Source organism: Rhipicephalus sanguineus, chromosome 7, assembly GCF_013339695.2.
Source record: "Rhipicephalus sanguineus isolate Rsan-2018 chromosome 7, BIME_Rsan_1.4, whole genome shotgun sequence".
In the NCBI taxonomy this organism is placed as follows: domain Eukaryota; kingdom Metazoa; phylum Arthropoda; class Arachnida; order Ixodida; family Ixodidae; genus Rhipicephalus; species Rhipicephalus sanguineus.
The window spans coordinates 125,977,414-125,990,816 of NC_051182.1; the positions used below are offsets into that span (position 1 = coordinate 125,977,414).

A 13,403-nucleotide genomic window follows, 5' to 3' on the forward strand; every position below is an offset into this window, starting at 1 on the left:
AAATTTATTACATGTTTTTAAAAGCTAGTTTCGATTCCTACTGTACTCTGACGTCACGACAAGGTATGAGCTTCTCGTCACGTGCTGACACACGATATCGTTACGTTTCCATGGCCGCTCCACTCTGTGGCTCCGTTGGCGACGCACAAGCGGCCATTTAGTCTGTTTTAGTACCTGACACCATCATGACCATACTGCTGCGTGAAGTCACCCGAGCTGATACTTCAGCCTGACGTCACGCTAGCGTCGATGGCAGTAGGTGCGCCAAGCGAAAATTGTCTTTAAATATCAAAACCAGATATCTTCTCAGCATTTCCTGAGCTTCACACTTGCTTCCGAGCCGCCTGTGTATGCAGGGGATTCGTATGGTGGAGTAAAGTCAGCTTTAAAGATTGGTGTCAGTGCCCTTTTTGTTATATAAAGAACAAAAATCCATATGCATGCGTGAGTTGTCCTATGTGTAGTCCGTCATTGCTAACAAGGGGGGAATACAGAAGGATGTGCGTAGTAGACATGGATTGCATTCTAATGAATATGATTCTCGTATGAGATTAGGAAATAGCAGCATACATAGGTAATTAGTAGTACTGGTAGTTAATGAGCATTTGAGGGTAATTACGGGGCGGCTCAGCAGCAATGCGGTGGCCGTGTGCCTCTGCGTGGACGGCAACATGTCGACCAATACATGTCGACGTTTGTATCAATTACAATTAGTTCCAGAGAAGGATCTACATCCCAAATGAATCTCCAACGCAAGTTTCATATCATTAATTGGTAAAATCTCAATTATTCGCCATTCTTGCTTGTTTGCTTGTTCATTATCGCGTGGGGCTTATCCTCTATCGGTCAAGAAGCCAGTCTGTAGTATATTTGAAAACTTCAAGGACAAATTAAAGTAGGTCAAGGGAGAGTATGCAGACTATTTGGAAAGATGATACCGGTAGAGAGACTGCAGGTCTTTTGTAAATAGCATCTTTTTGTCGCAATAAGTCCTCTTCATCACTTGCGGTGGCCGCCATTGGTTATATTTGAAGAATCCCACCAGAATAGAATCGAGGCATGGATGGGAATATATGTTGATCGTATTTCTGGTATAGATTAGCACGTACATAGTAGTGCGTATTTTGCGTAGTGCACAGTGAAGTGAAAAAGCCTGGAATTCATGCTTACATGTAGGAATAAATATTAACAAAGTGGGTGACTGTTCTGGAAGCGTTTGACGCCTTCCCTTTTAAATTTGGTATTACTATAAGGAGACTTTGAAGACGTGATTTTTTTCGTAGAGGTAAATTACTAACATGACAAGGTACATTAAGTTTATTTATTCATACATCTACCATTTTTGTTTACTCATATTAAAAAGTATGGATATTCTGGCAGGAGGGAATAACATGAGTATACTTTGCTATCGATTCCAGTCATGAACGCCCGGGATCTGCAGCCTCTGGATCCTAATGGTGAGATACACACACGACTTTATTACTCTGTTTAAATTCACAGAGATATTTAAGTTTAGAATCGGCAAAGCGCGCGCAAACTCTGCGGTGCCGCATGCATATTGTGAGATGATTTCTTTTAGTTCGACTTGGCAGCCGTTGTTCGGAATTTGATCCCTATACACTACAAATACTTGCGCGTATCACTTAATTGTGCGATATGCGCCAAAATTCTTTGGTCAGCCTTTTGAAGGGTAGATTGATTGCACATTGTAGGGCGCGTTGTCTTCGGGAATTTGATATATTTGGCCGTGTAACATTCGCAGGTTTTGTGCATTCCTCCTAATGGTGATGTGTGCACTAATCAAAAATGAACTATTCTCACTTGTGTCAGGTCTTGGAAATGTACAAAGAATGATGTTCACTCTTCTGTTAATAGTTCTAATGGCCAGTTGAAAAGTCCGAAGGGTTTCTAGTCTTAAGAATGAAATGGCAGACGTTTTGTTACCAGAACAAGAAATAGCGCATATAGTTGTGAATTCCTACATTTCTTACATTATCCGGATAGCTTCGGAGGTGTTTTATTGACATTTATGACACCTATTGTTAAAACCGGTATTTTATGTTAATTTGGAAGTGTACACGACACTATTGTGAAGCGTAGCAAAATGATTAAATAAATGGAATAACCAATTAAATGGAAGGCGGAAACTTCAAAGAGATGAAACGCCGAAGCTTGGATGAATGTCACTAATCCCGTCAATGGGGACGGCAATCGCCGGGCGGATTCTAAGGGCTGGCGTCACGGCCCTCCGAAAATGCACCACGAAAGCGCGGACAATTTAAAGTTGGTCCTTTGGTGCGCCAGCGAACGCCGGCTGTGGTCCAAAGACCGAGTCAGAGCCGAGAGTCGACAACACAAACGAAACGAAATATATTCTCAGTTAAGGCAATACAAATAACATAATCACGTGCACACTCGGCTGGTACCAGTTACAACTTCACAATATAACTCAGATGGTGTTTACAACGGGAGCTAAACAAACAGATCACACGCTACAAATGCAATCGCATGCATTACAACTATTCAATGACCGTTAAAGTCCTGAATGTACAATGGCGTATCCAGTCCGCAATACTTGGACGGTAATCGAATGCTTCTCTCAAGGAAACACTCACGCCAGCTCCAGCGCTGATCGTCGTAGCTCAACCGTCGTCGTGACTTGTCACGGCTCACACGGCGTCGTCATCCAATTCTTCCAAATTGACGATCGGCCGACCGCACACCATCATAAACACGTCTTCTTTGGCTAACGGAGCCACACTTCGCATAACTTCACCATCACCGGGCCGACTGACTCACTCCTGTCTCGACTGTCTCACTGACTGCACTACTGTCGATTGCACGCTTTTATCCCTTCTCCCCCGGGTTCTAGAAGCGTCGGGATGTTTCTTCTGCGTGCAGTACAGCTAAGCCTGGGGAAAGGGCGAGAGCTTTCTCGTAGGTTCGAATCGCGGCGGCATCACTCGCGGATGCGTCCCCCCTTCCTTCTAGAAACATCCAGGATTTGCCGGGCGTTTGATCGCGTCGTCTGCGCCTGGCTCGATTGGGTGAGGAGGATGCGGCGCGCCGGCGTCTTTTGATGCTTGTTTTTTCGTCTTTTCGCGCTTCTTGGCGAGCGGTTCGCGCCGTTCTGTCTCGTAGCAGTTTGAAAGCGGCCGCGCGCGCGCTTTATAACACGCTAATTTGTGACAATGAAGTTGTGGGACGTTCACGGATGGCATCTCTATTTATCGAGGAATATTGATGCAGCACTTGTCGCTTTCATGACTGTGCCGAATTAATGTTGAGGAGCTGTTCTTTTTTGGCATAATTCTAAAGCTCGTTACACATGTTGTCTCTCGTGCTGTGTAGTGTGTAATGGGGTCATCTCAAACGAGACAAACCTTGTACTTGTGCCGATGTATTTACACGACCGAAAACATCGCTTAGTGGGCTTACCGCGTATCGTAGTCTTGAACTGGAGCATATACGTATTTCCGGCCGAACAATCACGCTTATTTAAATTCATGAGTTCCTTCAAGGAAGCAGGAAGGAAGAAACAGGCGGAGAGACGCGGAGGTTGGCCGGTTCTTAGACCGGCTGGCTACCATGCGCTAGGGAAAGGCAAAACGTGGAAAGAATCGTGATGAAAACAAGAAGCAATGTAGACTACGACACTGTTTAGTCTGTCTTTAAACCCGGTTTTCCCTAAAAAGCGCAAGAACGCTTTCGACGCCTTCTGTGCTGAGGACGTACTCGTACAGTGTCTCAGGACCCTTTCTTTCGACAAAGAGCGATTATCAAGTCTGTCTAATGTGCTAGAAAGTTCTTTTCTGGGCACATTCGTCTGGAGACGCTCACAGAGAAGATGGGCAACCGTTTCTTTGCGGCTGAATATGCACTTAGTGCCCCTGTTGGTTGTAGACGTGCATGATACATCTTCCTAATTGCCCTTTGCATTGCACTTTTGATCATGTTTATTGTTTCACTAAAAAAGAAAAAAACACAAAAAAGATCGAATGGAGAAAGCTCTGGGCCACTTACGATTTCAAGAAGCGAATGTGAAATGAATGTGAATGTGAAGAAGCAAATGTGTTTGCCCAAAAAAAGGTTCACGCGTTCCGAAATGGAAATATTTTAAGGACGCGTGTACAGGTCAATATTGCTGGTTTGTTTTGGACGCTACGGATCCGATGTACGTGATAAACATGGCGCCTTCGGCTTTGCGTGGAGTACGTCTTCACCGGCCGCGCGTTTGAGTCCCAAGGCCTATGTGGTGTGCTAGCGCCATCTATGAAACTTCGATGAAGGCAAGCAGAATTTATTTGCGCCTGTTTGATCCGTGGTTGAGGCACACAAGGAAGTGCAACCGCCGTCCCGCCGTCTCCGCGGCCGTGTGTCTGAACACTGAGGCATACGCGGTGTCGTCGCGCCATCTGTTGAATGCCAAGTGAAAGCAAGGTTGATTCAATTGCGCCTCATTGATCGGCAGCTGCAGAGGGTAAGCGCCCGCTGTAGTCTCGCATTCATCGTGAACTGTGCTCACAAGGTGGCGCCTTCAGTGTGTCTCCGGTGCCTGAGATATTCAGGTTTGAAATACAATTTTGAGAACACAAGTGAATCTGCAGTAGAGAGCAACAAAAAAAGTCTGGAAGATTGGGGGGGGGGGGGGGGTAGTATGGAACACGGGTAATAAAAAATTTTACAGTAACAGTAAAAATTTGGAGGCTGGGGAAAACTACAGAGCATAGAGAGGGCCAATAAGGTGTTTGGCATCACTAGCCGTCGCCCCGATTCAAAAGAAAATGCTCCTAACATCTAAACATTCACCCAGCACTGCCTGGGAAAATTTTTGAAATTGATATGTTTGCCGGCTCGATGGAGATGCGCGCGTGAGCACGGTCAACAAAACATGATGCGCTATAACAGCAAGCTTCTGCGTGAAGCAAATGGTAGAGAAGTGATGGGCGGCGGCAGATTTCGTCCTGTTGCGTCGCTATGGTTTGCGTTATCGCTGGTGCAGAAAGGCGGCTTGGTCGATTGCGAATGTGAGTGGAAAGGACAGCAAAAAATGCTGAAGTCAGTTTGCAAATGATTACAAGGATATTTCTCAAGGAGTTGCTGGAGATTTTTTATTGAACAAAAAAAGGGCGGGAGTGCTGTACGACACAGCTATAATACAATTAAAGGAAACGTGATTTTCTCTTTTCTAGCACCTGTGATGAGAATTAGACGTAGCTAATTCTCGACGCTGCTACTTAAAAAAGAGTTAAAAGCGGAAATGTGACAGTGTAGGTGATAAACGCTGCTGGCGTGCAGGCTGGAAAAACGACGAAAGACTTTTGAGTTATGTTACAAATATATTTAATTAAAAATATATAATGCTAGAAACAGAGATCTTGGGAGGAAAGGGAAAGAAGGCTTGTACAAAGAGAACCGCTTGAATCATTTAAACAAATTCTAGAATAGAATAGAAAGGTAAGAACCGAAACGTTAAAGAATGGTCTATTTCACTAAAGAGACACGAAAGAGAACAGAAATAGGCAATATTTGTTTGTTTAGAACATTGACACACTGATAACGACATTCGCACAAAGGGTGACCTTTTGAATGACTTTGAAGAAATGCCTTACCAAGAGGTCAAAGGCAGTCGACTGAGCTGCTTTGCTGTTTCTTTACGAGAATCTCTCGCATGACTTGCCAACGCTTACCAATCGTTGTCAATAGTAACGTCGCTACGTCCGCCGATACTCACAACAAACGAAGCATAGTCTGTGACACACGCCATACAAGACCTACGGGCTCGTTTCTGTAGAAGCATTATATTACTGCGGTTCAATGGGCTGCACTGTTACCACAATAGGATCTTCCGGATTCAATTTCGACCTTTGCGTAATCACTGTCACATCGTGCGGTCAGGATGCTATGAGGACGTGACGTGGTATAAGATCACTAGAGTGACTTTGGGCAAGTTCGCAATTTACAAGATCCATAAGAACCACCATATCGATACGCATAAGACGCGCGAGCTGGACATGGAGGAAAAGGCGCATAAAACCTGCGGGCGAACATCAATGCAGGCATTGCGTGTCGTTTCACCCACATCTGGTTCGTACTTTTTATGAATACTCATGCCTAAGATGTTTTGTCAGTTCGTCACTGTAAATCCGATCACTCCATAGCACCTGCACACATGTGTCATGTTTATTTGATGCGCATGCGCCAATTGTTATGGTCATACGTTAATGGGGCTTTAGGAGTTTGATATGATATGCACCGTTGCGCTAGCGGTGCTTTACATAAAACATTTCATAGGATTTTCGTGTCTAATGTGAAATTTTGCTGAAGAAAGAGGTGCGCACCTCAAATTTCCGAGCTAGCGATCTTCAAAAATCAAGCATTCATTTTGAGCTACTTTTGATCTTGAGCGTGCCGGTAATTCAATACGAAATAAGCGCAACACGAATTAGACGGGGACTTCGTCGCCACCGTTGATCTCGCACTCTTTTTGTTTGTAACTGTTACATTATCGCTTTTTTTTCTCGCTTGATGGTATTCATTTGATTATTTTGTTTATAACTTCTCAAAATTGCGTTCAAACGTTGTTTAAATGAGTTTGTTAGAAAGTTAAACAGGAGAAATGTAATATTGCTCGGTGCACAGTAATTCGAAACAGTATATTCGAAAGCAGTTGCAAAGGCATTTCAACCGGAACATTGTTCTCCTTTTTTTCTGTTTTCTTTCTGTTTCATTTTCAGGTGGTGGAGAGAGTAAGTTTTCCTTCTGTTTTGTTTTGCATGTTTTTGGGGTTGCATGCTGTTATGCGCCTGGGAGGCCTGGGAGAATCCAATCGTCTGTGGCTTAGAGCGGCTGGGGCCCCGGAATATTATACCTAATGGGCTGCTTGTTTCGTGTTGGGTGCGGTGTCGTTGGGTGACTGAGGAGGTGCGCAGCTGAACTTGCTAGCGAATGAAACGCTGGAATCGCTTGCGGTGTGGTGAGTTGGATCAATAAATGTGGGACGTGAATGGTGGTGGCTTTTCATGTTGCTCGGTATCAGTGGACACACGCGCGTGTGAAGCACATGAACGAACAAAAGCCTGCTGCATTTGTGGGCGTGATTGGCGTAACGTACAGCATTCAACGCTACGTTGAAGAGCTGCAGCATTCTCAAAGAAACCTTCTTTGGCGGGTAATGCGAGAAGAATAAATTTGCTCTTTGAGGTAGCATGGAAACTCTGCGGAAGTGGTGTCGAATACTGGACAAAAGGTTACTGTTGCATAAAAGAGCCGCAGCCAGGCTAATGTTGTCGAATGTAGGGTGATGGTAGATGTGTTTGTCGTGGTAATCGAAGCTTCTTGGGTGAAGAAACATATTTAAATATATTTTGCACCTATTGGGGCATGCTTTGTCCCCAAGCTCGCCGGAAGTGGCGTTGAATGTGAGACAATCACTTACTTTATCATAAAGAAATAACGGCCAATCTATTTTCGAAAATATGGGGGTAAGAGTGTTGGTTAGAGTTAAGACGACGTAAAGGTGTGATTCTCAAGTGGCACGTTATAAGAAAGGTTTGACGTTTTGGGGCGTGGCTTGCCTAAATCAATCATTGTAACTCTGGACAGGTACCGTGGATCGGTACCGTGGGGGATGGATCGGAATAATTGGAACTGTGGATCGGATCGGTATCGAAAGCGAAGTCTACGCACAGCAGTATGAAGAGCAGAGTTTGTGAGAAAAAAAGGACGTAGATAAAAGATACGACGAATGATGTCTGCGGGCAAAACATACTCAGGAGGGTGTAAGCTTTCTTGTTTTCAGATTGCATGCAAGGGCGTCAAGGCTTTTATAGCGCTGGAATATGTCTACACCTGCATGAACGTGGTCACGTGATAAAAGTGGTGCTTGGGAACGCATGCGAACATACAGTCGAACGCTGAAGGACGCGTGAAGTTCCATGAAATTGACGCATTCTGCGGCATCCTGTTGGAGAGATACACGGTGAGGGATCACAACATGACGACCATGAATGACATTTAAAAGATTGATGTATGTGGTAGGTATGTGGAGTTATTAACCGACACAACTAGTGACTATGGGCGACGGCGTACAAACTATGTAATTCATGTGAGGCTGATAAAATATCTGCACCAAACGGACTTACGTGCTTATATATAGGATTTAATTTGTGCATGATATCTCGTAGTGCTTATCACATTTCCAAGATGACTGTGTGAAAATTTACTGATGTATCAGTTGTCGTGCGAGCTTATTGTAAATGTGGCATTAGATAAATATTGCATGTAATTAAAAATTATTGTCCGCAACCGCTTCGAGAAGGGTTGCAGTCAGGTAGATATCAGAATGATGGAACGATGTTTTAAAATACTGTGAGGTTCTCACGTTTAACGGTCGAATGGAACTGCAATACCGAATGAATTCTACAACAACCTTCCGAGTTTTGTAGAGTCAGCGACATCTCACGGTGACCGTGGGAGAGTTCGTTGTTCCAACTCTTTCTCAAACCGCTAGGTTACAGCGACCCTTTCGTCATTTTGGAGATCCTGCCCCGGCACCTATTTCCCGACTGCCCCCAGCAGAGGACCCGGGTGCAGAAGAAGACACTCTACCCCCTCTTCGACGAGAGCTTCGAATTGTGAGCCACCGTTTACTCGTTTACTCCTAATATGACATGCTGTTAGAGCTGGCTACAGTAACGGGAAGCATGAGCGCCACACGGACATACAAGACACACAAACGCGTATTTTACGTATGTCCTTCCATATCGCTCAACATCGATGTTGAACCACCTGCCTCAGGCTTCCAAGCTTCTCGACAGTTATCTCAACACGTACAATGCACAGTAATCTAGCGCAAGTAGGCCTATGCATAGGCTGGAAGCACTTACGGCGATTTCGAACGTATAGCTCATCGTTCTTTTACGACAGGCAAATGTGGGACATTGCTTGCAGCGTGGTATAACGGTTTTCATTAGTCCTATAGTCGACATTGGTCCGCGTGTGAAGGTGGGCACTAGATATGTGACGGTATCAGGCGAGTGATGCTAGAGTAACAAAGTGGGTGTAAAGGAATACGAAGCACTCTCGAGGACGGCAGGAAATAGAAGAATAAAATAGAATAATAAAATGAGGAAATAAATGAGCAATAAAATGAAGAAATTTGAGGGCATAACGTGGAATCAATTAGCGTGGGAAAAGGATGATTAGCGGGGCTCCGTGTTTTCGGAGTTTATTTTTCTTCAAATTCGGAGGGTGTTTTTCGAAGTTTATTTTTTCGGAGGCAATGCGGCGTTTATCGGAGTTTGTTTCGTGTAAATCTCCAATTCTCCGAACTCCGGTGTTTAGTTTTGCATTATAGGCTGTTGCAATGCGTTCTTATTAATATTATTTTCAATGAAAATGGGTTGCACTTCCGCTGATAATCCTGTCCTTTCACCTTTCATTTTTTCTCACTTCCTGCTCACTTATTGAGCTAATAAGGCTATTGATGTGCACTGCTGTAATCTCGCTAAAGTGTATACTTTGGGGGTGGGGGGGGGGGGGTGTGCAGGAGCTAGTCAAGCTGCTTCTCACCCTTTTCTCCCAGCCTCCCTGATATTCTTGATGACAAATAAAGAACCTATTAATATTATTTTATTAATATTATTATTATTAGTAGTATTATTATTATTGTCAATACTCCGCAATCTTAGGTAAAATGATATCTTAACACCAAAACATGCGAACACAGTAAGTGTATTGTAGATGTCTGGAAGGTTCGAACGTACTAACACATATACATACAAGCACAAATACTTGAATACAAAACAACTACGTTTGTTGGTATTACAACGTTAAAGCTTGTTGTAATAGACGCAAGCACGTACTACGACGTTGCTGCCGCTGTTGGGGGTGCGCTTCTTTTGATTGATGATTGTCAGCTTTGAAAAAGCCCTTTGAACCGTAGAAAATGCACTGTTAAAATCGCAGTTTATCGGATAAATCTGAATTGTCAAAAATTTTACCGGCGAGTGTTTCTCGGATTTTTTCGGATCTATCCGTTGAAATAGCCATGGGTCTAAGAGAGAATATAAGCATAGCCTTTGAGTAATGAAGGTGATGTGAAGGTGTGCTGCGCCTGAACACAGAAGATTGTTGAGTCGGCCACAACAGTTCACAGGGCACAGAGTTCTCTACGAATGTGAATTTTTCTCTGCGAAGGCACTGCGATCCTAAAATAATTGCTCGGGGCTTGTGTTGAAGAAACTGCTACAGTTTCATACTTGGCTTCGTAGGACTTCATCGTTTCCGAAAATTGCATATCTTAAAAACTGTTAAGGCCAAATTTCCTATGGAGTGGTGCTTTGCACGTGGGATACTAAGAGCAGTCCGGATTTCTGTGTGTCTTTGTGAAAAATATTACATTAATCGTTGTGGACGCTTTTTAACTTGATGACAGCTCTGTGGGCCAGGAAAGGTGCCGCCAAGCGGTGGCCATCCTGAGCTTCACGGTGATGGACCACGACATGATGACCAGGAACGACTTCGAAGGTGAGGCCTTCTACGCCCTGGCCGCGGTGGCGGGAGTTGAGGACTCCGTGCCCATCGCGCCATCGCAGCCCGTGGACTTGCCACTGTTGCAGCCAAAGGAGAAAAGTGAGTTGAAGCTGCTCGCTAGACCATTGTGTCATGTTTAGCAGTGTGGTTTTCTTGGCCACTTGTTATATGGTGACAAAGTGGGGGATTTCAGCACGTTCCGACGCGAGCGCAACAGCACTTTGCCCCCAGGACAAAGGCTGGACTTACAACTGAAGTTTACTGAAAGAAGGTATTCACTAGAACACCATCACGCATACGTAAAGAACTAACATCAATAAGCATTAGCAGTAATCTGTTAGGTTGTATGTCTGCATGATGATTGCCGTCGGTTTTTTCCACTGCTGTCCACCGCCTTCGATGAGCAGGACATGCTGATGGAGGGCGGTGGACACTAAGCGAGTTGTCAAATAAAGCGGATGGAATTGTACGTAATAAATACTCGTTTGTCCTTTCACGCAATGTTAATTTCAGTAAAGCGGATGTAATTGCTGCCTAATATACACTCGTTTATTCTTACGCGCAAAGTTAATGGGAGGAAAGTTTACAGTTGGAAGAAAACTCCTCAGGTAATGTAGCACTTGAGAAATAATAAAACATTAAGGCTGGACTTGGTGAACGACAAGGCCTACACGTAACGTTTACGGATCGAGTGAAACTAAGATGCAGTAATCACCGCCTAAGCACTCCGTACAAATGATTCACCAGCGAAGCTGAAACCTGCGGCCCCGGTCCAGAAATCTTAACTGGTGTTTGCCGCGCCTGTGATCCCTCCTTCATTTTAGATGCGAAGCAGCTTTTGCTTGGGGCTTTGTCCGTAGATCCATTGGCGACCGTCCGATTTCTACCACCTAGCATAGCCATCTGTAACATATTGAGCGCGCGCTCGCGCCATGGAGATGTCTTCGTTCTCTTGTTCTTTGACCATCTTGATGATGATACGTGCAGAGCACATAAAACGCGCGATGAACCAACGCGTTGTATCCAGTCAGAACGCGCTGGCACGTGCTAGCGCCTTCGGGCCTGTGTAAGGGGCTGGGTAAGACGCTGTGGCCTCTCCCCCTTACACTCTCTCTGCAATCACGTGATGTCGTCGGGGAATGAGACCCGCGTGGCGTGCTCCAACTAGAGTTCTAGACGAGTAGCGGCAACAGCAACTACATTGAATTGATGGTGTGCTCCACTTGCAAGGACGCGTTAACATGGGCAAGGTGCCCGTGATGAACGGAACTTTAAGTCGACCCACGCTGCTGCTGCTTCGCAACCCCACATGGTTCCCTTCAGTGGGAGATGGCGTAATTTTTTAGTCGACCCGTGGTGTGTAGTAGGTTTTCCTAAATTTTTGTCACACATACACGCTAGGAGTTCTTGCGTACGTAGGACGTACGAATGTTAGTTTCGGCTAGCCATATACAGCTAGGCTGTAAAAGCAATAAACAACACTGGGAGTGATGAGCGTACTGGTTTACTCACGTTTCGAAATGGGGATCGACCGATCCACACGAGTTGCGAAGTACGCATTATCTTCGTGCTTGGTCTAATACAAAACCTTCTTTCATTCTGGGCCCATGGCAAAGCCGCACCTGTGCGTTACGTGCCACGAACGTGCTGTTGACCTGCTTGCGGGGCGCTAGCCTTCACGAAAATTTGTAAACAGTGTAATCTATGTGTGTGTGTTCGTGTGTGCATGTGTGTGGCTGCATGTGCTGTTATGTATTTATCAGTGCTTATATCGTAATAATCACCCAGCACTGGAAGTAGCATATCAGGCGAAAAGCCAGGCTCACAGCTCCAGCTTTTCAGTAAAACATTTCTCTCTCTTGTTTTCTTCTGCATTGTTTAGAAAAGGCATGGATGACAGTATACGCTAATGCGCGGTTGGTTCATCTCGTCGCAGATGAGATTATGTGCGCACTGGAGAGCCGGACGTGGGACAAGGACGCCCTGGAATTCGTGAGGCAGCAGAAGAAGAGGAAGTCCTGAGTGGGGCTCGAGCGACGCCACACGCTCGGCGCCCCCTCTCGCCAAACCAGCAGCCCTCGCCGCCGCCGCACCAAGTGCCATCATCTCCTCTCTTGCCTCGCCCTGCCGCCTTTCACTGTGTCCGCTCACGACTCGTCGGGCTGCGTGCCATTCATGCGACTGGGGTGACTTCGTCCGAACAGGCCGAACTTGCTGGGAGAGGGAAAATCTGAAAGCCGGGGAGCACAAGTGTGTATGACATAGTCCTACCTGGTGACGCCTTTCTAAGCGTTACGTTAGGCTTAGTGTTAGGCCTAGCGTCAGATCTTTTGTTAAGGCTGTGGTCTGGCCAAGGAGATTGGACCTGCGCGATGACGCCTTTGTAGGCCTAACGTTAGGCTTGATGTTAGGTATAGCGAGAGCAGCGTTCCGGGCAAGTAGGTAATCCATCACTTTAGTAGGGTTGGGAACAAAAAAAAAGACACGGACAACAGAGAAGAAGACGCAGCCATAGCGATTCCGCTGAGTCTGTGCTCTTGCAAACCTATCGTCAAGTCTGAGAACAATTCATCACAATAATTTCTATGGTTGAGGGCAATTCAAGCTTAGGCCTTGTGTTAAGGCTACATTTATGTCGAGGCATTATAGCGGCTACTGGGCTTAATGCTATGCTTCACGTTACGCCTAGCGTTAGCTGTGCATTAGGCCTAGTGTTGAGCCTTGTGTTGAGGCTCGAGTCAGACCGTGAAGCTTTATCTCAGGCTTGGATTTTATCGCCTGTGCTGCTGCATTGACGATCGTCTGTTTCGGCCGGCTGTGGTCAGGAAATTATTCGGCGTTCGGGGTGACCGCTAGCTTCGGCGTAG

The 13,403-nt window shown here is 45.4% G+C and overlaps 1 protein-coding gene across 4 annotated transcripts in view; it reads left to right on the plus strand.

The window, feature by feature from the left end:
• The window catches only part of LOC119399838 (BAI1-associated protein 3), a 501,956-nt gene extending 488,915 nt beyond the window's left edge, over positions 1-13,041 (plus strand). For all 4 annotated transcript variants that reach the window (XM_049417861.1, XM_049417862.1, XM_049417863.1 and 1 more), the window contains 4 exons: positions 1,419-1,457; positions 8,513-8,636; positions 10,439-10,635; positions 12,473-13,041. In XM_049417861.1, coding sequence (XP_049273818.1) covers positions 1,419-1,457; positions 8,513-8,636; positions 10,439-10,635; positions 12,473-12,558 — 446 coding nt within the window. In that variant the 3' untranslated portion in view covers positions 12,559-13,041. The remainder of the gene's footprint in view (positions 1-1,418; positions 1,458-8,512; positions 8,637-10,438; positions 10,636-12,472) is intronic.
• Positions 13,042-13,403: the final 362 nt, after the last annotated feature.